At 35.1% G+C, this 26329-nt stretch overlaps 2 protein-coding genes across 2 annotated transcripts; one reads left to right on the top strand and one right to left on the bottom strand.

Moving 5' to 3' along the window:
- The first annotated feature begins 8269 nt into the window (after window positions 1-8269).
- Window positions 8270-9021, top strand: LOC139842516 (uncharacterized). Its single transcript, XM_071832648.1, has 2 exons — window positions 8270-8813; window positions 9011-9021. Exons 1-2 carry the CDS (start codon window positions 8270-8272, stop codon window positions 9019-9021), a joined length of 555 nt encoding a protein of 184 aa, XP_071688749.1.
- Window positions 9022-18347: 9326 nt separating this feature from the next.
- Window positions 18348-21282, bottom strand: LOC139844878 (guanine nucleotide-binding protein subunit gamma 2-like). The gene is made up of 4 exons (XM_071835099.1): window positions 21028-21282; window positions 19015-19067; window positions 18853-18897; window positions 18348-18711 (listed from the first exon to the last, which is right to left on the bottom strand). The coding sequence occupies exons 1-4, from the start codon at window positions 21136-21138 to the stop codon at window positions 18627-18629; spliced, it is 294 nt and encodes a 97-aa protein (XP_071691200.1). The 5' UTR covers window positions 21139-21282; the 3' UTR covers window positions 18348-18626.
- Window positions 21283-26329: the final 5047 nt, after the last annotated feature.

Raw genomic sequence — 26329 nt, 5'->3', positions numbered from 1 at the left:
TATATATATATATATATATATATATATATATATATATATATATATATATATATATATATATATATAATACATTGATATGATGCAGTAATTAAAAATCTGTAATTTAAATTTTTTAAATTACTAAATATAGTATATTCTATATTCCATATCATATGTAATAAAGAAATTAAATATTTTTTTAATCATCTCAAAATAGATACTATTTTTATTACTCATACATCATTAAAGAAATTTAATACCACCGAGTCTTTAACTAAGTGTTATGGGAGGCTGAACTTTGAGGATTGTGTCTCGGATTCGAATCCTAGGGAGACGAACTTTGAGGATATTATTTATCGGATTCAAGTCTCCTCGGGGGTTTTCGCCAATTTCGGTTGCCTAACGGGACAAATTGGTTTCCCTCAGAGTTTGAGGGTGTTCAATATGAGCGGGTAAGTGGTTTTATCCTCGTCGGTAATTCAAAATCGCCGCTCTAAAAAACTTAATGGAATTTAATAGTTATAAAAGTTTTTGTATTATAAGATAACAAGGTTTCTATTTTCATATTCAGTTGTAAATAGTACTCCGTATCATATACTCGACACCTCACTAATCCAAGCATATGTAACTTGTGATGTAATTTGTTGAAGTGTATCAGGTACAGTTTGTATAGATTTGATATATAATATAATTATAATTTGTTTTTGTAATATATGGTTAAATTGTGTTATTTTAGATCATTTAAAAATGATTAAGTATAACACATGGAAGTAATAATATAAAATTTATATATAATCTTAAAAAATTCTATTTTACACTAAAGTAATGCAATTTTGTAGACTAAAATAAGAAAAAATTACGCCGTTGGTACCTGTGGTTTGTTTACAATATCATTACAACACCTAAACTTTATTTTTTGCGTAGTTGATACCTAGATTTTGTTTAACTTGCGTGGTTGGTACCTCTGGTTAACTGCAGTCAAATTTTAATGGTTAACCCTTCACATGTGCCAAACATGTGAGAGTATTTTCGTCATTTTTGAATTCAACCGAATTGTGCAAATTACAAACACAATTCACAAACACTTATTCAATATCATTATTCCAGATTATCACTTTCAATCTTAGATTCATAAACACAAAAATCACAAAATCAGAGTTAACTCTCAAGTTATTGTTTGTGATCTTCATAGCATAAAATTATCAATTTCTTTATTTGATCTTAAATCAACAAAGTAATCATATAGTTGAGAACCTTATTACCTACTGAACACATGTTGATCATAAGAAATTCATCTTCATTGTGAAAAATTTCAAGCTCATAGATCATATTCATCATCTTAATTGCAAACCGTAACCGATTTAAGCTTTTATCATCTTGAGGTTATAAATTCAAACGGAACTCATATTCATGATCTTTACATCTCACTGAATACTCGTTGATCTTCAGATTCGAACAAGTTGTTCAGATTCATTGATTTTTGGATCAAGTTCGTTCTAAACCGAACACGCTAACCGTTTTCGCCTCCGGTTCATCTGAGAACGATTGGAAGAAAAGTAAATATGCAAATCTCTTCATATTAATGTCGTGAACCTGTATGCCAAATCTCAGATCCTATATCGAAGAATTGAGAACGAATTTCAAAGTCAAAGTTCATGAACAAAAGTCAAACGCAACATCAAACTTCAAATTCAGAATATGTACTCAGTTTTAGGTTATATTATTGATTTTAGAGTGTTATATGGAGGTTTTGCAACAATTTTCATGTAGGAAGCATCATCAAAATCATCCTAGATATCGAGTTTGATTTTTGGTTCAAAAATCTTCATCTTCTATCTGTTCATCGATGTTTTTGCAAATTTGATGATGTTTTGGTGTTACATCCTTCAGAAAAAGTATTTTTTTGCTGCATAATGAAGCTACTTCCGTCAGATTTCAGATTCTGTTTGTTCGATTGACATTTTTGGTGGAAATTTGGACGAACAGGAGCAGGATAACGATGAAGATGAAGTTCAGTAGTAGTTGTTCATCGTGAAGTTCAGTAGTAGTTGTTCAATAGTAGTAGTTTACCAATTTCAAAAGAGGATCCAGATACAAAGCGTAATCCGATATACGTGAATCAAAAATACGATCTAAATCAATGTCCAATTCATTACCCCCAAAAATTTCAACCTCTCGGGCTCTAGACAGTATTATTAAAAATATTGTTATGGTATTAAAAAATAAAAAGAAAAAGAAAAAAAAAATAGATTATACAAAAAAGAAATACCCTCACATGTTTGGCACATGTGAGAGGTTAACCATTAAAATTTGACTGTAGTTAGCCAGTGGTACCAACTACGCAAATTAAACAAAACTTAGGTACCAACTACACAAAGACAAAGTTTAAGTGTTGTCATGAAAATGTAAATGATCAAGCATAGAATAATCAGGTCGGGTTCGGTCCATGCTTGACATCAATAAAGGGGGATTTAAGGGTCAACTGGGTTTAACTCTCCGGTCCGGAGTACCGTGAATAACCCCTCGCGAGATGAGGATCTCAACAGGGGTGGTTAAACATAGACCAATCATCGGCGGGTAGTCCGGTCAGCGATGACTCGCGCTAAGTTGTAGGGTTTATGTTCATGGAACGTTACCTGTATATCAAGGATGTCTAGTGAAATGCTATAAGTCCGGTAGCGCGGGTATAGTTGCGCTATGCGCTGCTATTCTTAGAGTATATGTGTGTAAAGTAAAATTTGGATCTCCTATGCTGAGGACGAAGTCCTGTATTTATAGGGCAATCCTTCTTGTCTTCTATCGCCACGTAATAAGGTTAAAAGGATCGTGGTCTGCCAATAGTACATCTTCGAGCAAGCTGATCCGACAAAAGCAAAAATAAACTCGTGACATGTGAATATTTGTAGGTACATGATTGGATCTAAAAATAAACTCGTAGATAAAGAATCGCGAGTTAATGGGTTGACAATAAATCGTGATTAACTTTTGGATCTAGGCATATGTGTGTAAAGGCAATTTAGGGTTTAAAGACAAAAATATCCTTTTAGAATTAAATATTGAGGTGAACAGTAATTGTATGTGTTTAATTGATATGTTATTAATTTCAAATCATTTTAATTTCAACTACATATGTGCTATTACACATAACACATTTGATTTTATAATTTAACAAATTTAATATTATATTATGTTTTAATTTCGCGAAACTGCGAGTTATAAATTAGTTTATATTTGTTTTAAAATAAATGTTCATTACTGAAAATTATACTGACAAGTCATTAAAGTTTTAATTTTACTATTTTTATACATAGAAGTTAGAAAAACTTTTATCATCAATTTCATCTTCATTATTTTGTTTTGTAAGTTAATTAATTATAATATTAAGCGAAGCTGAAATAGATATTTTACAAAATTAGTATAAATTGAAAAAAATTTATTAGTGAACATTTAACCCGGGACGCATGAAGTTATTTAAGAAGTTATTCAAATATCTTTTTAACTGAAAAATATGGAGTAGTACAATTGTGTTTCCCGTATTTAGGTTTTGTAATTTTCTTATGGATAGAATAAATTTCTCACTCGAATTACACATCGAAAAAAAGATTTTTTTTTTTTTTTTTTTTTTTGGTAAGGAAAAAACCTTCCTATGAACGAGCACATTGGCTCCCCCATAGAAAGTAAAATCTTGGGTAATCAAGCCTACCGAGCGCGAGACCTGATACCGTGTTAAAAACAATTTCTAGAAAAGAACTAAATGACGATATTTGTGATAATTATGAGACAACGTAGATATAACACATATGTATTGGTCTTTTGGTGAAACGGATACATGAAAGTGACCTCCATTTTTTATTTTTGCAAAGTGAGATTATCATAAAAAAAAAATTATATATATATATATATATATATATATATATATATATATATATATATATATATATATATATATATATATATATATTGTAATATCCTATAAAGCTAAAACAATATAAAATCCAAAACTAATGTTCAATCACTCACTACTTAAAAATTTTAATAACTCAAATTAAAATAAATAAGTTGGATACATAAGTAATAAGTATTAAATAAATTAATTTGGTAAATAAACTAACATAAACATCTTGAATAGTTTAAGACCGTGAGTTATATGCTAATTAAAACTTAACTTAGTATCATGTTATAAATAGATTAGTTAAGGTTAACAAATAGTCACTTGTAGTAATATCCAAACTTAATTACTAAATTCAATACCAAATAAGAAAGATCAATTCATCAGTTGTAGAATTCGTTGGACCACATTTATTAAAAGGGGAAGGAAAAGTCTCATTAAGTTATAGTATATCCCCTAGGTGTCATTGTAGGCACACTCTTAATACAATGAAATAAAATATTCATCAAGTTGATTTCTCACTACAAACCATCATACTGTAATATTTAGAAGAAGGGTATAGAGATAGAAGAGGATTTAAAGAAGAATATGAATTATTTACGGGTCCGACTCTAACACACACGTTTTAGAGGTAACTACTAACCAACATTTTTATTATTGATGTAAATTTGTTTATTACTTTTCTTAATTAACTTACTAGTTTAGATTGACTATATATCACATGGATTATTATAGAGATGAGATGTTAAAATTTGAGTATAAAATGGATATCTTTTAAAAATGGCTTGTTATATTTAAACACTAACGATAAAATTAATATATATAAGTTCCTAGACAATTGGTGATTACAAATTATACGGAGTATGAGTACAGCAAAAGATTATTGAGTCCATTGGTCATGCATTTTCATTTTAGTAAATTTGTGTTAATATGACTATGAACCTAATGATTTATAACTACAAATAAATCTAAGAACATACAGTGAGTTAATTAATTGAAATCTTGCTACAACAATAACAACATACACAAATTCGAGTTGGTGCGTATTATGATTAATGGGGTATTTAAAACTTGTGTGTAATATGGAAAAGTTGAAAGAAAGAAAAAACGCATAAGAATCGTATGGTAACACTAATTAAATAAAGGATATTACATACTCCCTATTTGAATACGTTTTGTGCTCATACATGTGTGTTCTTTAGACTTGGCTCGGTGATCGCATCCTTTGGTGGATTTTGTTGCCTTTGGAGTTTCGTCATTCAAAATAAGGTACGGATATTCTAGGTGGTTTTAGGATCGCTTCGGTAAATCTTCCTCTTAAAACTTTGTTTCGATTTGTGTATAAAATTATTGGTATGACATGCTTATTTGGAAATTCGTTATATTTGTTAGTCTATATATTGTGTTATGTTTTTCTCATTTTGGATGTACTAACGAGGTTGCCTATGTTTGTTAATTGAGGAAATCATAATATTTTGGTATTTGGAAATTGTGTCAAAACCGTGTCTTAAAACCTCAACCAAAACAGTCTAGAATTCATCCCAAAATTCAGCTCAGTAAATGTCGCGAATTAGCCTGAAACTGTCGCAAAACATGCTGAAACTATCACTAAACAGTCCAGAAAGTGTCGCTAAAAGTCAGTCCCGAAACTGCTGTAATTTCAGCCCCTAAAACATTCCCGGACAACCCGAAGACAGCCCCGAAAAGGTTGGAAACATCCCGGTAAAGAACGTGTGTGTGTGTGACGAGTGGTACGGTGATTCGTATCGAGTGTCCCTCATTCCACGTGGCTTTACATGTCTCGTTTTGTCCCGTTTAAGTTGTTAATATGTAAAGGGCTAAAGTATTATGTAACATGACTCGTAGTTAGACCGAATGGTTGGGTTGACACGTGATTTTAAAATAATACGACATACAATGTTATATATATTTTAAGTGTTTGGTCAAGCGTAAAATATTTAAGTCAACTCGTTATTTCTTTTTAAAACATATTTTAAAGTCCATTAGTCACTTTAAAAGTATTTGGACATTTATAATTAATAAGTCAGTTAAAACGGTTTCTTAAAATATGCATAAGAGTAACCTATCCATGGAGGTCCCGTGGGCGCATTATTGTGACACCGATAATGTGGCATCGACCGTAGCGATGTATTTGTTTATATCTGCGGCGTCTCCTTTTGATTACCCGGTAGTTGGTACGAGCTCATTATTATTATATTTTGATAGGAGGCGTATGGATCGATCCTAGGATTTTGTTTTGACGGTGTACGTTCATCGTAGTGTCATACGAAACGTCACCGTTATGGATGATTAGTGGAGTAGCTACCCTATGATTTCATTTCAATACTTTGTTACTATTTGTTTGACTCTTAGTGCATTGTTTTATGAAATTTTGCATCATGATATATGGTATTGTGGATCTATACATATTTGTACTTTGTTTTGCAACTAAATTATTTTGAAAATAAGTTCGTTTTGAAATAAAATTTGCATGTCATACTATATTCCGTTATTCGTTATATCCGTTCACTGGGCTTTGGCTCAGTCGTATTCTTTGTTTTCCTTCTTATACGACAGGTAATCAAGGGGGCGTTGGGATTGAGGGAAGAGTGTAGAGTGGAGTGAACTTAGCACCTTACCTTAGAGATTTCCTTCAAGATTTAGTAGCTTATTTTGGTTTAGTAGTACTTTTGAATAAGTTTGTCAACTTTGGTTTGAGCTATGGTTTGAATTCAAATAAGAATAACGCTCACTTATCTTTTAAGTCACCTTTATTTATATGTATTGGCATTCGTAAGATTAGTGTCTTTATAGAATGGTATCAGAGCTTAGGTTCCCTCCTGTAGAAACTTTAGTCCTAAGTTATGGCCTGTGAGATTTGGGTAGACTTTTGGGTTAGGATTTTCTTTCCGCTATATTATTCTAATTCCACTTTGAATATTCTCTTTTATTCTTCGTACTAATCGTAACCGTTATATCCTCATCTCATTCATAGATGGCACCGAAAAGAAAAGGAATGTCTGAGGAAGAAGTAGAAAACAAGATTAACCAAACTATCACGAATTTGATACCCAACATTGTAGCTCAAGCTATTGACGCGATGAGTAAGAAAGGTGGCGAGACTTTTAAGCATGAAGAAGAGGATGAATATAAGGAGGATAGAACTGTAACGGGAGATGCTATTCATGTTTGGCTAGGACGGTTTCAAAAACAACGTCCTTTGTCATTCAGTACTGCTAGTACTCCTGTTGAAGCTGAGAATTGGATCACTCACATCGAGAAGATTTATCGAGTGCTTGGTTGTGAAGAGAGATTTTGGGTCCCATTAGCTGTTTATAAGCTAGAGGGGGATGCTCAGCGTTGGTGGATCGCTTTGAGACAAGCGAAAAGGGGTATCGAATTTGAGGATTCATTAGATTAGGTTGATTTCAAAGAGTTGTTTTTCCGTCAGTACTTTTCTGAGGCGGATAAAGAGGCTGTGATTCGGGAGTATGCGAATATTAAGCAAGGCAATGATGAGTCTATTAATGATTTCACTAAGAGGTTTTTGAGGCTTGTGGGTTTGATCGGGGCTGCGGCAGGGTCTGCTGAGGACCAAGCCCGTAAGTACAAATGGGCTGTCCATGGGCGCTACCGCTCTAAAATGATTAATCTGAAATGTTTCGATGTCGCTGAGGCAGCCGATTATGCTCGGAATTTGGAGATGGAGCGAGCCGAGTATTTGGCCACTAAAAATGATGATGGTAAGAACAAGAGGGTTAAGATTGCACAACCACTACGATCTGTGCCTGCACCGACTACCAAACAGGGTCAACAATCTGGGAACCAAGGGTATCGTGGTAATAATTGGAATAATAGAGGAAATCAGCAAAGGATTGACAACGGGCCAAATAATAATAACCGTGGTCAATTACAAGTGTACCGTCCCCAAGGGCAACAAAAGGGTAACGGAAATGGTGGTGTTAATTCCAATGCACTATGTGGGACTTGTGGAAAGAATCATCCGGGAAGAGTTTGTTATCGTAGTGCGGGTTCATGTTTTGCTTGTGGAGAAGTTGGTCACTTAGCTAAGGATTGCAAGAATCCTAGACCTGGGTTTGTTCCGAAGGTTCCTCCGCCAGCTCCCGGTGGATGCGTCTTTGCCATGACTGCTGCTCAGGCTGCTGACGCTACAGGTATATTTCGATCCCTATTCATTTTAAAAATATTTCCTTTGAGTTATTTGTTCATTCATTCTTGATATTATTAGGAACTATCACTGGTCATGTATTTGTACATCATCGTGCCCTCTTCGTTCTGTTTGATTCTGGCTCTACGCACTCCATTGTGTCTGTTAAGAGCTCGAAATAATTGAAAGTGTCTCCAACTTGGTTGTCTACTCCGTTTACGATCTCTACCCCAATGGGTAGTATTGAAATTATAGATAGTGTGTTTCAAAACTGCCGTTTGGAATTCAATGACTGCATGTTTTTCGCAAATCTCTTTCCTATGACCATGCATGACTTTGACATTATTCTTGGCATGGATTGGTTATCTCGCCATCACGCGAACATCGATTGTTATTCTAAGAGGATTTTGTTTGGAAATCATTCTATACCCGATTGTGTCTTTAATGGTGATCTTCCTGTAAAATCTATTAAAGTTATCTCAGCGCTTAAGGCGCAAAAGCTCATTTCACATGGTTGTGTTGGTTATTTAGCTTCAATTCAGAATTTGTCTATCGAGAGTCCTTCGCTTGAAAATATTTATGTTGTTCAAGAGTTTCCCGATGTATTTCCTGATGAATTGCAGGGTTTGCCTCCAGTCCGTGAAGTTGAATTTTCGATTGATTTGATTCCGGGTTCCCAACCGATATCAAAAGCTCCTTATCGTATGGCACCACTCGAGCTGCAAGAACTCAAGGAGCAATTGCAAGAATTGATAGATTGTGGTTTTATTCGGCCAAGTGTGTCACCTTGGGGTGCGCCGGTTTTGTTTATCAAGAAGAAAGATGGTAGCATGATACTTTGCATTGATTATCGCGAGTTAAATCGTATTACTATTCGAAACCGTTATCCGCTTCCACGTATCGATGATTTGTTTGATCAACTGCAAGGTTCGAAGTATTTTTCTAAAATTGATCTTAGGTCTGGATATCATCAGCTGCGTGTTAAAGAAGAAGATATCCCTAAGACTGCTTTCCGCACACGTTATGGGCATTATGAGTTTTTAGTGATGCCCTTTCGATTAACTAATGCTCCTGCGGTTTTCATGGATCTAATGAACCGTGTGTTCCATGAGTATTTGGATAAGTTTGTGATCGTATTCATTGATGATATCTTGGTATTCTCAAAGAGTAAAGAAGAGCATGAGAATCATCTTCGTGTTGTACTTGAAACCCTCTGAAGTAAGAAATTGTTTGCGAAGTTCTCTAAATGTGAATTCTGGTTGCAAAGAGTTGCCTTCTTGGGTCATGTTGTATCAGCTGAGGGTATAATGATGGATCCGGCGAAAGTTGAGGCGATTACAAATTGGTCAAGACCTACTTCCGTTGTTGAGGTTCGAAGTTTTCTTGGTTTAGCTGGTTATTATCGAAGATTTGTTGAAGGTTTTTCAACGATTGCTTTGCCGCTTACCAAGTTGTTGAGGAAAGGGGAAAAATTTGTGTGGACCGATGAACGACAAAAAAGTTTCGATGAGTTAAAGAAAAGACTTGTATCAGCTCCTATTCTTGCATTGCCGTCAGGAAGTGGGGGTTTTCAAATCTATAGTGATGCTTCTAAACATGGTTTGGGTTGTGTTTTAATGCAACACAGTAAGGTAATTGCTTATGCCTCGAGGCAGTTGAAACCCTATGAGGTTAATTACCCTACTCATGATTTGGAGTTAGCTGCTGTGATTTTTGCATTGAAAATATGGAGGCATTATCTTTATGGAGAAACTTGTGATATTTTCACCGATCACAAGAGTCTCAAATACATATTCACGCAAAAAGAGATAAATATGAGACAACGAAGGTGGCTTGAGTTATTGAAGGATTATGATGCAAACATTCAATACCATCCGGGTAAAGCGAATGTGGTAGCCGACGCTTTGAGTAGAAAGACATTTGGTAGTATCTCATGTTTGGTTACTCACATTCGAGAATTCGAAAGACTTGATATGGGGATTGAGTAAGAGAGGAGCATCTGGTATGTTGGCAAATTTAAAACTCGAGTCCGATTTAATTTCAAGAATAAAAGAGGCTCAATTGGATGATGGTGATTTGTGGACAGTGTTTCAAAATTTGGAAGGGGGTAAAGTGAAAGAGTTCAGAGAAGATGATGGTGGGATTATTTGGTGTGGGAATCGATTGTGTGTTCCTAATGATGATGCTATTCGTGAGGCTCTATTGTCTGAGGCTCACAACTCACCTTTTTCTGTACATCCTGGTTCGACCAAAATGTTTCAGGATTTAAAGCAGCACTTTTGGTGGAGTGGCATGAAGAAAGATGTTGCTAGATATGTTGGGAAGTGCCTTACTTGTCAACAAGTAAAGATCGAGCACCAACGTGCTAGTGGGTTGTTGCAGCCGTTGGACATTCCTGTGTGGAAGTGGGATGATATCTCAATGGATTTTGTCAGTGAGTTACCAAAAACTAGTAAAAGGCATGATGCTATTTGGGTGGTGATTGATAGATTAACCAAATCGGCTCATTTCTTGCATATCCGCATGGATTATTCCGTAAGTAAGCTATCCGAACTTTTTCAGCAAAAAATTGTGAGATTACATGGGGTTCCTTCGTCCATCGTATCTGATCGTGATCCCCGATTTACCTCTAGATTTTGGAAGGGGTTACAGAAAGCTTGGGGTACGCGATTGAAGCTTAGTACTGCTTTTCATCCACAAACTGATGGACAGTCTGAGCGTACGGTACAGATTTTGGAAGATATGCTTCGAGCGTGTGCCCTAGATTGGAAGGGAAATTGGGACGAGTACTTATGTTTGGTGGAGTTTACCTATAATAATAGTTGGCAGGCTAGTATCCGTATGGCGCCATTTGAGATGCTCTATGGTCGAAAGTGTAGAGCGCCAGTTTGTTGGAATGAAACGGGTGAAAAATTGATTGAAGGACCCGAGTTGGTTAGAGTGACTAATGAAAAGGTCGCCATAGCTACGAGTCGACTGAAGGAGGCCCAATCGAGACAGAAAGTGTATGCCGATAAACACCGACGTCTGTTAGAGTTTGTTGTGGGTGATAAGGTATTTTTAAAGGTGTCACCTTGGAAGGGTATACGACGTTTTGATTTGAAAGGAAAGCTCAGTCCTCGATATATTGGACCGTTTGAGATATTGGATCGAGTTGGTGAAGTATCTTATCGTTTAGCATTACCGCCGCAGTTATCTCATGTTCATAACGTATTTCAAGTATCTCAGTTGCGGGGTTAAAACTATCATCCATTGCACGTGGTGCAATATCCTTTTTCTGAAATTCGAGCTGATCTTTCTTATGTTGAGGAGCCCGAGGCTATCATAGAACGCGAGGAGAGAGTAACTCGTAAGAGCTCCACCCCTTTCGTTAAAGTTCAATGGAAGAATCATTCTGCTAGTGAGGCCACTTGGGAACTCGAGGAAACCATGCGGGCCGAGCACCCTCATTTGTTTGCTAAATGGTGCGTTTCGATTCTATAACTTCCTTCAATTTCGAGGACGAAATTTTTTTAAGTAGGTGGAGTTGTAATATCCTATAAAGCTAAAACAATATAAAATCCAAAACTAATGTTCAATCACTCACTACTTAAAAATTTTAATAACTCAAATTAAAATAAATAAGTTGGATACATAAGTAATAAGTAGTAAATAAATTAATTTGGTAAATAAACTAACATAAGCATCTTGAATAGTTTAAGACCGTGAGTTATATGCTAATTAAAACTTAACTTAGTATCATGTTATAAATAGATTAGTTAAGGTTAACAAATAGTCACTTGTAGTAATATCCAAACTTAATTACTAAATTCAATACCAAATAAGAAAGATCAATTCATCAGTTGTAGAATTCGTTGGACCACATTTATTAAAAGGGGAAGGAAAAGTCTCATTAAGTTATAGTATATCCCCTAGGTGCCATTGTAGGCACACTCTTAATACAATGAAATAAAATATCCATCAAGTTGATTTCTCACTACAAACCATCATAGTGTAATATTTAGAAGAAGGGTATAGAGATAGAAGAGGATTTAAAGAAGAATATGAATTATTTACGGGTCCGACTCTAACACACACGTTTTAGAGGTAACTACTAACCAACATTTTTATTATTGATGTACATTTGTTTATTACTTTTCTTAATTAACTTACTAGTTTAGATTGACTATATATCACATGGATTATTATAGAGATGAGATGTTAAAATTTGAGTATAAAATGGATATCTTTTAAAAATGGCTTGTTATATTTAAACACTAACGATAAAATTAATATATATAAGTTCCTAGACAATTGGTGATTACAAATTATACGGAGTATGAGTACAGCAAAAGATTATTGAGTCCATTGGTCATGCATTTTCATTTTAGTAAATTTGTGTTAATATGACTATGAACCTAATGATTTATAACTACAAATAAATCTAAGAACATACAGTGAGTTAATTAATTGAAATCTTGCTACAACAATAACAACATACACAAATTCGAGTTGGTGCGTATTATGATTAATGGGGTATTTAAAACTTGTGTGTAATATGGAAAAGTTGAAAGAAAAAAAACGCATAAGAATCGTATGGTAACACTAATTAAATAAAGGATATTACATACTCCCTATTTGAATACGTTTTGTGCTCATACATGTGTGTTCTTTAGACTTGGCTCGGTGATCGCATCCTTTGGTGGATTTTGTTGCCTTTGGAGTTTCGTCATTCAAAATAAGGTACGGATATTCTAGGTGGTTTTAGGATCTCTTCGGTAAATCTTCCTCTTAAAACTTTGTTTCGATTTGTGTAAAAAATTATTGGTATGACATGCTTATTTGGAAATTCGTTAAATTTGTTAGTCTATATATTGTGTTATGTTTTCCTCATTTTGGATGTACTAACGAGGTTGCCTATGTTTGTTAATTGAGGAAATCATAATATTTTGGTATTTGGAAATTGTGTCAAAACCGTGTCTTAAAACCTCAACCAAAACAGTCTAGAATTCAGCCCAAAATTCAGCTCAGTAACTGTCGCGAATTAGCCTGAAACTGTCGCAAAACATGCTGAAACTGTCACTAAACAGTCCAGAAAGTGTCGCTAAAAGTCAGTCCCGAAACTGCTGTAATTTCAGCCCCTAAAACAGTCCCGGACAACCCGAAAACAGCCCCGAAAAGGTTGGAAACATCCCAGTAAAGAACGTGTGTGTGTGTGTGACGAGTAGTACGGTGATTCGTATCGAGTGTCCCTCATTCCACGTGGCTTTACATGTCCCGTTTTGTCCCGTTTAAGTTGTTAATATGTAAAGGGCTAAAGTATTATGTAACATGACTCGTAGTTAGACCGAATGGTTGAGTTGACACGTGATTTTAAAATAATACGACATACAATGTTATATACATTTTAAGTGTTTGGTCAAGCGTAAAATATTTAAGTCAACTCGTTATTTCTTTTTAAAACATATTTTAAAGTCCATTAGTCACTTTAAAAGTATTTGGACATTTATAATTAATAAGTCAGTTAAAACGGTTTCTTAAAATATGCATAAGAGTAACCTATCCATGGAGGTCCCGTGGGCGCATTATTGTGACACTGATAATGTGGCATCGACCGTAGCGATGTATTTGTTTATATCTGCGGCGTCTCCTTTTGATTACCCGGTAGTTGGTACGAGCTCATTATTATTATATTTTGATAGGAGGCGTATGGATCGATCCTAGGATTTTGTTTTGACGGTGTACGTTCATCGTAGTGTCATACGAAACGTCACCGATATGGATGATTAGTGGAGTAGCTACCCTATGATTTCATTTCGATACTTTGTTACTATTTGTTTGACTCTTAGTGCATTGTTTTATGAAATTTTGCATCATGATATATGGTATTGTGGATCTATACATATTTGTACTTTGTTTTGCAACTAAATTATTTTGAAAATAAGTTCGTTTTGAAATAAAATTTGCATGTCATACTATACTCCGTTATTCGTTATATCCGTTCACTGGGCTTTGGCTCAGTCGTATTCTTTGTTTTTCTTCTTATACGACAGGTAATCAAGGGGGCGTTGAGATTGAGGGAAGAGTGTAGAGTGGAGTGAACTTAACACCTTACCTTAGAGATTTTCTTCAAGATTTAGTAGCTTATTTTGGTTTAGTAGTACTTTTGAATAAGTTTGTCAACTTTGGTTTGAGCTATGGTTTGAATTCAAATAAGAATAACGCTCACTTATCTTTTAAGTCACATTTATTTATATGTATTGGCATTCGTAAGATTAGGGTCTGTACATATATATATATATATATATATATATATATATATATATATATATATATATATATATATATATATATATATATATATATTTTGCATGTTGAATAATTCGGTGGTATTTATTTTTTAAGATGTTTTTTTATCTGAATATCTACAGACCATGTCTGTATAAAATATGTGGTCTGATGATCTGTATGCTCAATACTGAAGACTGTTTGTTTTTATGTCTGCAAAATAACTTAATCCTGTCTGTAGCACTTAGAAGCACAGTTATAAGTCTGCGAGATTGTAGACAGAATAAGACATTATTTTATCTTATGTCTTTAGAAAAACAAACAGTCTGCAGTAAAAACGTCTGCGAGAGTGCAGACGTAATAAGGTTTGCAGATAAAACACAAACGACACCGATGATTAGTGATATATCTATCATCAAAATTAATCGATTCACCAAAATCATGTACTTCCTTATTTCACAACTGTATCTCACAATAAGTGTTCACTACTATTTAATTTTTGACTTCTCAATCATTACGTTTTCTCAAACATTATGTTTTCTCAAACGCAACGTTTCATTATATGCATTTTAGTATTCATATGTTAAAACCCGTCAATTTTAAAGAATTACTTGCGTTTACATACAAATATATAGCAAAAAGGATGTATTCTTTCACTAAAATCCAAGCACACAAAAAATACTTGACCAAGCCAAGATGATTAGCAAAGACTAGAAACTTTCGTTCCTTAATAATTGGTAAGATGAAAAGGATAATGCGTTGAAATGCAAGTGAATTAAAATATGTTATCAAGTAGGAGTAAATAAATACACACGTTAAAGAGATTAAATTTTGTCAATCGAGACGTTATTCGTTTGTCTCTAACGTCGAGCCGGACGATGAACAAAGAGCTGTTCAGGAGTCGAATGATTCCATGATTTTCAGGCCCCAATTGTTGTGGGTTGGCTAAAATCTCGTGTTCACAGAAAGCTTGATCGTTCAGGTTCATTGTTGAGCAAGAAACCAGTGGCGGAGCTTGAACAATTGTTTTTGAGTATGTTGGTGATATCCTCGAGAGGAATGGGCTTTTTCGGGACCCCTGGCTTTTAAATTCAAATTACAAACACATGAAATTTGTTGTCCTTTGAGTTACGAGCGTTCGAGCTTCTAAATCAACTAAATCCGATTCCGTTTGAAGGAGATATAACCAAAATGGTGGCAACTTGCAAATTCTGCGAGCCTTCACTATATTGGTCATATCTCCTTCATACGGACTCCGTTTTAGTTGATTCAAAAGTTCAAACGTCCGTAACTCATAGGGCTACAAATCCCCACTAGCTACTCAAACTTCTAGAGGGGCGAGGGCCCCCTCCTGCCCTAAGAAATCTCCGCTCTTGCAAGAAACTTTAGTGTACAATTGAGCCTAATCTCGTGATCGTTCAACAACTTCAAAGGAAAGTACTTTTACTTGATATTGTTCCTTGGTAAATACTAAAGTTTCCAGTTTATTGACTTTGTGCAACACACACGTTTCTCATATTAGTAAGCTAGGTCCATTCGGGTGTATTTGTATTTGTGGTGAGGAGGATAGCTTTAAGAACATCATTGATTCTTGTTCGACGGAGTATGCTAGGATTCTCCGGTTTAAGGATTTGAACACTTAATATTACCGTTACGCATGGTTGGAAATTTCGGGGGTTCCGGTTAAGTGCATTTCAAAAGTGAATACTATGGGTATAGCTGAATTGTTTGGCGAGGTCATCGTCATGTCCAAGTCCCCCTCATCGTTGGTTACAGTGGGCTCATTATTCGCATTCATTAAATCGTCGAATGCTAGACTTATAGACGATACGGTTGAGGTTGATTTGAACGGTTCGATGTTTGCAAGAAGTGATGTATGGGTGTCAAAAATTTCGGATGTCAACGGTTTACATCGAAATTTATTTGATGGATCTAATCAAACTTTGATGGATTCAACTCAACGTTTCGTGGTTTCTAATGGTATGAAGACCAGTGATTTTGTGTTCAATAGGTTGTTTGTGATTCGGATAAACAAAATCGTTGGTTCTTATCCGGGTGTAAAGTTCAGGTCTTTAGTGATGGAAGAATGTAATAGGGTGATCTCGGACCATGGTACTCCATCTCAAACACTAGAAAAAAGGTCCTAGTGGCCAGTTGTTATGATTGTGTTAGTCATAATTATGATGAATATCATGATTGTGCATGAAGATTGATATGAATGTTCATAAAGATTCGAACTTGTAAATTGTAATCATCGGCAAAAGTTTGACAATTGTAATGAACGCATAAAATAAAATACGCATTAGTTATTATCAAGAATGTAACCCAATATCCGAACTTGTATCATCAACTTGTAACACATGGTCCTCAGTAAAAGTTGGCAAATTTCTTATTTCTTATATAAATCAAAAAATTAGTCACTTACATCTGAAATATTAATATAAGGTCAACCGCATTGTAATTGTAATAAGACACGAGACCAGAAAACACTCATTACCAATAGATTTAACATAAATATTCAAGCTTTTTATCACATAAAACATGAATTAAAATGACATCTTCATTACAAAACAAATGACATCTTCATTACAAAACAAACATGTTGTATGTTGATATATCAAAATATAGGTATAAGGTCATTGTAGTTGTAAGTATGTAACATCATATAAGACCATTAATAATGGTGACGGGATGATGGAGACGTGATGGGGTGTTTTTATGGGGTATACTGCTAATTTGACAAGTGCGATGGCGTGATGGCGTTTGTAATGTTATGACGTGATGGTTGTGTGATATGAAAATAGATCACACCTTTTTATTTTCTTTTATATATTTTTTTGTTAGATAATTAACTTAAATATTTTTGTTAAATACTGTAACAGATTATTTTATTTTTATACTCCATATTGTTTATTTTTACATTTATACTCCGTATTATTTAGATACATAAACATATAAGATATTTTGTTAAGGGTCAAAAGTGTATATATCGATATCAATAGGGGTAAAATATTAAAAAACTAAATTAAATGATTAAAGTGGGTATGACTAGGGATGACAATGATCATCCGATCCGATGGATATCCACCCGATCCGATCCGCTTAAAGCGGATATGGATGATATTAAATGGATATAGATACGGATATGGATAAACCTAAATGGATATGGATATGAATTTGGATGAAATATTTCATCCATGGATATATTCATTTACACCCGAAATGCATATACAAATATAAAAATATAGATATATGCATATACAATAACTATTACAAATGTATTTATCATTATATATACATTTTGTTTGCGACCATATAATGATTCATTATGAGGAATCACAACAAAACATGTAAATCTAACTTAAAAAACATAAATATTAGACAAATAATTCGTCATAACAATGTTTGATGGTAAATTTAATAAATTGTATTGAAGATTCGACAAAAATTACACATTCTGGTAGAAAGATTTTAATTTATGCTATGTAAAGTTTATTTTTGTTATATTAAATTTTTGTTTTCATAAAATACTATAACATTTCTTAAATATTCAATGGATATCCATTAACCCGCTTAATTCACTGGATATGGATATGGATGAACCGAATGTAAATGGATATGAAAATGGATATGGATGAACAAAAACTAAATGTATATGGATGTGAATATGACGTCACTCGATCCATATCCGATCCATTGCCATGCACTCAATCATCTTCATCCACCCATATCTGCTACTCATCTTCCATTTTCATTCTCTGCAACTATTTCAAGTTATATTACTCCTTATTTTGATTTTATATAATTTAGATTTATGTTTATATTTTTATATGAAAAGAGATGAGATACATGGCATCGTGGGATTGGTTGAGCTATCCTCACGACATTTTTACTTCCCGTGAAGCGGCCATCGCGCCGGACCTTTTTGCCACCCATCACGCCGCGCTATGGCGCCATGGTGGCGTAATGGTGGTGAAATCGGGGTGCGTTAAATATGGTCTAAGACACAAATGAGCTCAGAAAACACCCACTTAGCAACACATATAACAGCATAAAGATGCAGACTACAATATCAGAAAATATGATTATCAGCAAAAATTGACAACAATTTGATAACAAAATAAGCACATAATGACAGCTATAATAGTTTATAAATTTTTCTAGACAATCTTTTTTTTTTTTTTTTTTTTTTTTTTTTTTGTTTTGACGTTCTGCACAAGGACTTCTATGGTAAAGAATGTTCGTTGTATCTGTAACGAGATTGTAAGAAAATTGCATTGCACGAACCGCGGTTGATATCAAATGAATTTATCAAGAATATTGCTAGAGAAACCAGCATCTGCAACCTGATTTATCTTGAGGTCCCTCGAACCATCGATCCCATGAAGGATTAGTTGGCCCACTTGTCCTGAACAACCATTAAGAATTAGTTATTGGCCCTTAATGCTGGTATTGGTCATGGTCGACAAGATGTCATTTAATTGCAATGTATATTAGTAATAAACTTCGCTTACTGTTGTTACGTATTTCAGTTTTAAAGGGGTCTTACGTGGGAAGCAACGGATCTGGTCTTGTTTCCACATTACTCAGGATTCTATCATAACGCGATGAAAAATTATGTTAAAAAAAAATACTATAACCACATTTTGATCTTAACGTAATTAAACATGCAATTAAACACCAAGTGAAATTTAGCACATTTTATACTTACTCCTTGCATGAAGCCGAGGCTGCTTCCATTTTTTCAAGCTGGTCAAGCTCCTCCTGCATATATGAGTATGATATCACAACACTGAGTGATATTCAAATTAAAAAGGAAATTAGCGCGCGCAAACACATACACACGCGCGCGCGCACACACACACACACCACCATATAAATTATTCCTTCCAAAAAGACAAGGCTAAAAGGCGTACAACTGGATAGGGTACTCATTGTTTAAATCTCGGGGACTAGTCAAACACCTGAGCTAGGCAATGTGCCTAGTCAAATGTTGCAACTTCAAGAAACGAACAGAGTATTACAAAACGAAAGTCACCTATTAACCAGCTATGCAACTTGTATTAGCTTTTTATGTTTCGACAAACATATTGTTTTCTTTTCCTGATTATAAACTGCAGCTTCATACAAGCAAATTACCATTGGGTGAAACAAAATCACCTAACTACCCTCTCTTTTTGTAACCGAATTTAAGAGACTTATACTCCGGCTTAACATGATGCATTTCATGTTTTGACAAGAATCCTTCTTTCAATCATTGCATGTTGTAACACCTTATGAATCAGAATATGTCAAACATCAGAACAACTTAATATTATGCCATTCTTAAAACTTAGAGACTAAGCAAAGAAAAACTGCATCCAAACATTATATACTGCAGCTCATTTATCACAGGTAACTGATCCATGTATTTATTTATTTATTTATTTATTTTTTTTAAAATAACGATAACTTTCTATTCAACAAAAAGAACGTACAAGACATACATGCCGTGAGGCAAAGCAACAACTTGATACAACCAAACAAACCTGTCTAACCAACCACGCCCAAACAAAAAACTCGCCAAAACTAAACAAAAATTGTGAGAAATCAAGACCACAAGGACCGATTCCAAACGATCTAAAATGCAATCGGTTATTGACAACTAAAAAACGACAAATTCGGACGCTAACACAACAAACTAACCACTCTACTACCACCAAGCAGCTTAAGTACCATCAACATTAAGCGCACATAATCACTTGCTATAAACTAGCATCCAAAAACCTCCCAAACAGAAGTCTCAATCCTTTAAACGTTACAACACATTCAAGAAGCAAGACAATATATCATTTACATAATTCTTGTTACAGATGTCTTAGCTTTTTGTATTCACTTCGTCACTAAGGTCGCTTTTTGAGCCTCTTAGGTTGACTTAAAACTCTTAATTAGTCACTCTATGTGATAAGGGTGCATGATCCATACCATAACTCAACAAAGAAAATTCATCTAGATACTTGGATTAGTTTAAGAGCAAACAAAGTACGAGTTGATCAAACTCTATCATAATGTAATGCCTACAATTACATATATAAAAAGAAACATACATTGAAAATATGTAAAAACATATTGATGCAAGTATGAACACATCAAAACATCCCAACCAATCCTTATTGATTTCATCCACAATTATAAACCAAGCCGACATTTATCAGAAGTTCAAATTCTATTACTTCTCCGTTTCGAAAAAGTCGAAGTTCGGAATGAGACCTCTATACAAGAATCCCAGTTCAAATCCAAGTTTGAACTAACTAATCATGTACGTAGGTAAGCCAATTTAATAAGTTGGAACTCAATTAAAAAGAAAAAATGTTTGTGGCTTGTTTGCAAGTTGTAGTGTTATTGTAGAACTTTGAGTAAAAATCCCTCAGACTTGTACCAAAAGTGATCTTTTTGCAAGATTAATATAATTCATTCCAGTAGCAATCAGAATTAATTATATCTGAACAAACTGGCAGAAGATGATAACCAGCAGAATTGCTGACAGATATCAAACCAATTATTTATTGCATACCATTTATCATCCTAAAAATCTAAAATCATCCACAAAAATTAACTTATAAACAAAAAGCTTCAATTGTGAAGTAAACCCACAAAAACCCATATCACGACTTCAACAATAAACCAATAAAGATCAAATTTTGCAACGAAAATTCAAATAAAATAAAATAAAATAAAAAAAAACCTCGAAATGGCGAGTTTCTTGTTCAAGTCTTTTGAGTTCAGCCGAAATTCTATGCTTCCCTCTTGTATCTGCTGTCACCAATCTTACCGGTTCAGATTTCTCTGTTTGCATCTCTTAATTAGCACAAACAAAATCAATCACCAAAATTGTAAACCCTAAATATTTACAAATAAGTGCAATTGCATACTTATTGACACCAAGATTCACTTGTTTAGCGATTTTATCATTAATAGTTGGAAAATAATAATTAGTGCTCCGTATATAAAGTGACACCTTTGTAAGTAAACAAAAGAAAAAAATAAAATCTTTTTTCTTTTTCAGTTGAAAAGGAACACTAAAACCTTTTTTGTCTTATTCCTAATTTTCAACCTTTTATGGTTGTATTAGTCTACTTTTGTCTTGTAAGTTCTTGATGGTGATGATTGAATATGAAGGGTCTAATCTCACATTTAAAAGCGTGGGTGTCACTGTTCCTGAACATGCCCTACTTGTTTTTATCCTAATTCCTTAACTTTTGGTATCCGGTAAATACAACAAAAAGGACGTGCCAACTTCTTTTATCCTCGATTTTTTTTTTTTCCTCCGTTGTTGGTCCATGTATTATAACTCATATTACAATCAGCAGTGGCGGAACCAGAAATTTTTTTCACCGGGGGCGAATTTTTTTTTAAACCGTAGAGATTTTGTTTGACAAAATATGGAGCTTTGAGGAAAAATGTAAAGTTTTTTAAGTAAAATTTAGAGTTTTGGGCAAAATACGAAGGTTTTAGGGCAAAATACGAATGTTTTGGGCAAAATATGGAGGGTTTCGGGCAGAAAAAATCCACCGGGCGCAAAATCGAAAAATAAAAAAAAATTGCACTAAAAATTGCAAATCCACTGGGGGCGGGCGCCCCACCCTGCCCCTTCATAAGTTCGCCCCTGACAATCAGAATCAGCGTTCTTCGAGTTTTTTTGCCTTAGGAATACTTTGTTTTTCAAAAATTAAAATCAGCATCGCTCCGTCAAACTGTCATTAAAAAAGTCCATTACCCTTAACATGTGCCTTGCATGTGAGGGTAAGTACGTCTTTTTCTCTTTCCTCACTAAAAACAAGAGATCACAAGCGAAAAGAATTGTTATTATATATATAATTTTAATTTATAAATTTATAATATAATTAATTTTACATTTTTATTTAATTTTATTTACTTTATTTATTATAGAAATTATAAAATAAAATGATACGATAGCCGACAGCGTGTCATATCATTCACTTTCGTCGTCATTTTTCACGTTTCAACTCGTACATGTTGAATTAAGGAACTTTCAAGTTTCAACCACTCAAATTCCACTTTCATAAGCACTCACATCCTTTCACGGATTTCAAGTTGAAACCAAAAATGAACGACGGTGAACCATCAAAGAAACTCACATCACCGACGATGGTGATTCCATCACCTACATCTGCTACCACCTACATCGGCTACCGCCAACGGTGCTGGTCCATGTTCACCGGCTCTGTCACTCTCAATTGGTTCGACGCCGCCAACATTAATAATTCTCTCTCTGATTCATTCGATTCTCATGTTCGGATCTCGACATCCTCGTAATCAGTTTCTCCCTTTCTCTTTACGTAATTAAAATTGTGATTAGAATCCAATAAGTGATTTAGTTTGCTACTCCCTCTAATGTTTAAAGTTTTTAATTACTTCGTATTTTGATTATGATATTCTGAATTGCAACTTATATTATAAGGTTCAAATTACGATTGAATTGAGTAGTAATTGTAATTTTGAAAGGAATTAGGAAGTTGAGGAGCGAGAGAAACTGGTGAGGAGGTTCTGGAACGTGTACACACAGAGAGTAAAACAACGCGGTTACCGAGATTTTGACAAGAAGCGTTCTAGGCGGCGTACAAGCATCTCACCAGCGATGGAGAGACTTTGCGGTTTCAGAGATTGCTAAGATGTCATTAGTATATGTGTATGTTGAGCCACTACCTGTTAATAAATAATGAAATAGATAGAAATGTGGAGAAGAAAGGGAAAAGGGAATAAAAGGATTAAATTAAGTGAAGAAATTTGCGCCGGTGGTCCCTCGTTTATGTAAGACCCAAATATTTGTTGTGTACATAGGTGTAAATAAGATGCTTGAAGTGGGGGTTTAGTTGTACATTTTAAAATAAAGAAGAATCTAACCTGGGCAATCTGCGCGCCGCGCAGGTCAGTGGCGCGCCGCGCCAATGGGCTGTGACAGCTCACTCTTCTTTTAAATTAGATATTTTGAGGGCTTTTTGGTAATTTCACATGGGGCCCGACTTTAAGGCTCTAGACCAGTTGGTGGAGCCTCATTTACTCCATTTCCATCTACTTCAACCTCATCCATTTAATTTCTGAAGAGAGAGGGTTTTCTAGAGTGAGAGAGCTCAAAGTAAGGAAGAAGAAGGTTGAATCGGGCCTAAGTGCAAGCATTAAAGTTGTTCATCTACTTTTTAGCTACGTTTTGAGTGTGGTGGTATGTTCTAACTTTGTTTTCCTTATTTAATTTGATTAAGGGTTAGGGTTTGGGGTAAGTGATGAACTTAAAACCCATTTGTTAGTGAATTGGGTGTTTTGGGTGAATTGGGTCATGTAGACTCAAAGATGACTAACTAGGATTTTTCAAGTATTAATTGATGTTTATGAGCTTAAATTAGTTAGTTAATTACTAGCACACCTAGAGATAAGTAAATGGACGTTGTGTGGGCTAGTGGATAACCCGAAATGGGTGTGTTGACCTTAAATTGGTCAAATGGGTCAAAATGGACCTAAGTTAGTTAATGTTTATGGTTAATGCATAAACCTCGTGTTAAAATGTGTTTTAAACCTAACTTAGCTAATGATTAGGGTTTCGGGGATGTTAACCCAAATATTAGGGTTAAGGGTGCAAATGGGTCAAAATTGCACCATGGGTCAAGATAACACTAGAATGGAGTTTTAGTTGGTTGACCAACTTGATTTGTGATTGATATTATGTATAATGTAATAGGTACGTTACATTGAAGATTTCCGAACTTGATTACTTTTCACAAGAGACTTTGAGGTGAGTGGAGTAATTATACGTATGTGTATATGACGTGTTTATTTGTGGGTGTTATGGTATGAACCATCGAGCTGGTAGTGCCATAACATGTGTGCAATAAGATGTGAACCACGAGCCGGTAGCATCGAGTGTGAACCACGAGCCGGTAGCACTATAAACTAGATGTGAACCACGAGTCGGTAGCATCGAGTGTGAACCACGAGTCGGTAGCACTATAAACTAGATGTGAACCACGAGCCGGTAGCATCGAGTGTGAACCACGAGCCGGTAGCACTATAAAATAAGATGTGAACCACGAGCCTGTAGCATCGAGTGTGAACCACGAGCCGGTAGCACTATAAAATAAGATGTGAACCACGAGCCGGTAGCATCGTGTGTGAACCACGAGCCGGTAGCACTATAAAAGAGTATGACTCAATTGCGTATGGTGTGAACCACGAGCCGGTAGCACCATAGCGTTTATGGTTAACCATATTGAGATTGTCGATTATTTAGCATATTGTTTATATATATACATTGTGTAGAGTATATGCTAATGCGGTTTTGTGTTAATGTACGACTTGTTAAGTGTTTTGGGTACGATGACTTGCTAATTGAGTTACAAGTTCGTATGAGGTATTTGGTGAATGTGATTGCAAATAGATGGGTTATATATATGTATGTGTAATTATTGCATTCACTAAGCTTTGTTTACCCTCTCGTTGTTTACCTTTTTATAGGCTCAGGTATGGACAAATGTAAGGGCGTTTGTTTGGAGTAGAGATCCCGTTGTGTTAGGGGACGCTTTTGGAGTTTGACCAATACTTGGGTAGTTTAACCCCAAACACCATGCTCGTAGGGTCGTTTGGTAATTAAACTTTTTGTGGTCGAAACTCACGTTTTGTATTAAACTCGTAATTCGGGTCGATGTGAGCCCCGCTTTGTAAAACTTATTTTATGTTTGGATCGTGTTAGTTTTACATATTTGATTATGTTGTTAAAAGCGTTTTGTCTAATTATGTCGGGAAGTGGCCAATCTTTTTCGTGTTTTTGACTTTCGGGGACAGCGGGCTGTCCAGGCCATTTTGTGCGCCGCGCCACCTGCTGAACAAGCAATTTTTTTTTTTGTGATATTTTTACGCGGGTTCGATTGTGGTTTGATTTGGATTGTTACAAGTGGTATCAGAGCATGGTCTAAGGGATTTAGGCGACTTGAGATAGGTGCCTAGACTTAGACTTTATTGTGTGTGCGCGTTATGCGGGACTTGTAGGACTTTGGGTCGGAACGGGAATTGCTAGTGCTAGTGTTTATGTGAATTAACCTTGCACTAACTGTTTTGTGTTGTTTTAGCAATCATCAAGCGAGATAGACGTTGTACTAGCGAATTAATACGATGTGATCGCGTAACAATGATTAGCTACCATTGTTACGGGTTCAAATCGTGTCAAACAAGCGATGTACGACGATTGTTGAGCAAGATGGGGTAGTGTGGTGTATATGTATATACATATGTGTTAAGTCCTTTCGTTTTGTTGCTTAATTTACTTCGTTTTATAGAATGAAGATGAGAAATGGACACGACACCAATGACGGAAGTACGAGTGAGGACGTTGAACTCACGGCCAAGGTTGAGGCCATCTTTAAAAGGCTAAAGAAGGATTTTCTTCACGATGTCCGAAAGGTCTTCCAAGAGTCGGTTGATGGACAAGTGACCGAAATGATCAATGAACGGATGAAAACCGCAATAGAGGAGGCTTTAGAGGCTAGAAACATTTATCCTCGAGGCGAAGGGGGTGAAGGAAATGATGGGGGTGGAAGGCGGGACTTCCACTACAAAAATTTCAAGGATACTCAACCTCCAATGTTTAATGGGGTGAGGGATCCATTGAAAAGCACTTGTTGGATTTCCGATATCGAGGGGGCGTTCCGTACCGCGGAGTGTCCTCCTGAGAAGAAGACGAGGTATGGGTCTAGCATGTTGCGCGAAGAGGGCAAATTGTGGTGGGACGATAAAATCAAATTATATGGTGAAGAGCAATGCATGAACTTGACATGGGAGGAGTTTAAGAAGGAATTTTTCCAAGAATACCGAACTTCTTCCGATCTTGATAAAATCCGGGACGAGTTGCACAATTTGCGACAAGGTTCAATGGACTTGGTTACTCTCAAGTCTACCTTCTTGGCAAAGACTCATTTTTGTCCGGAGTATGTTGGTGATGATCGCAAGTTGATGCTAGATTTCTACCGTACTTTAAGTAA

Source organism: Rutidosis leptorrhynchoides, chromosome 4 (assembly GCF_046630445.1).
Source record: "Rutidosis leptorrhynchoides isolate AG116_Rl617_1_P2 chromosome 4, CSIRO_AGI_Rlap_v1, whole genome shotgun sequence".
NCBI classification, from domain to species: Eukaryota; Viridiplantae; Streptophyta; class Magnoliopsida; order Asterales; family Asteraceae; genus Rutidosis; species Rutidosis leptorrhynchoides.
The sequence above is the reverse complement of the archived record's forward strand: the minus strand, read 5'-3'. Positions and strand labels throughout refer to the sequence as shown.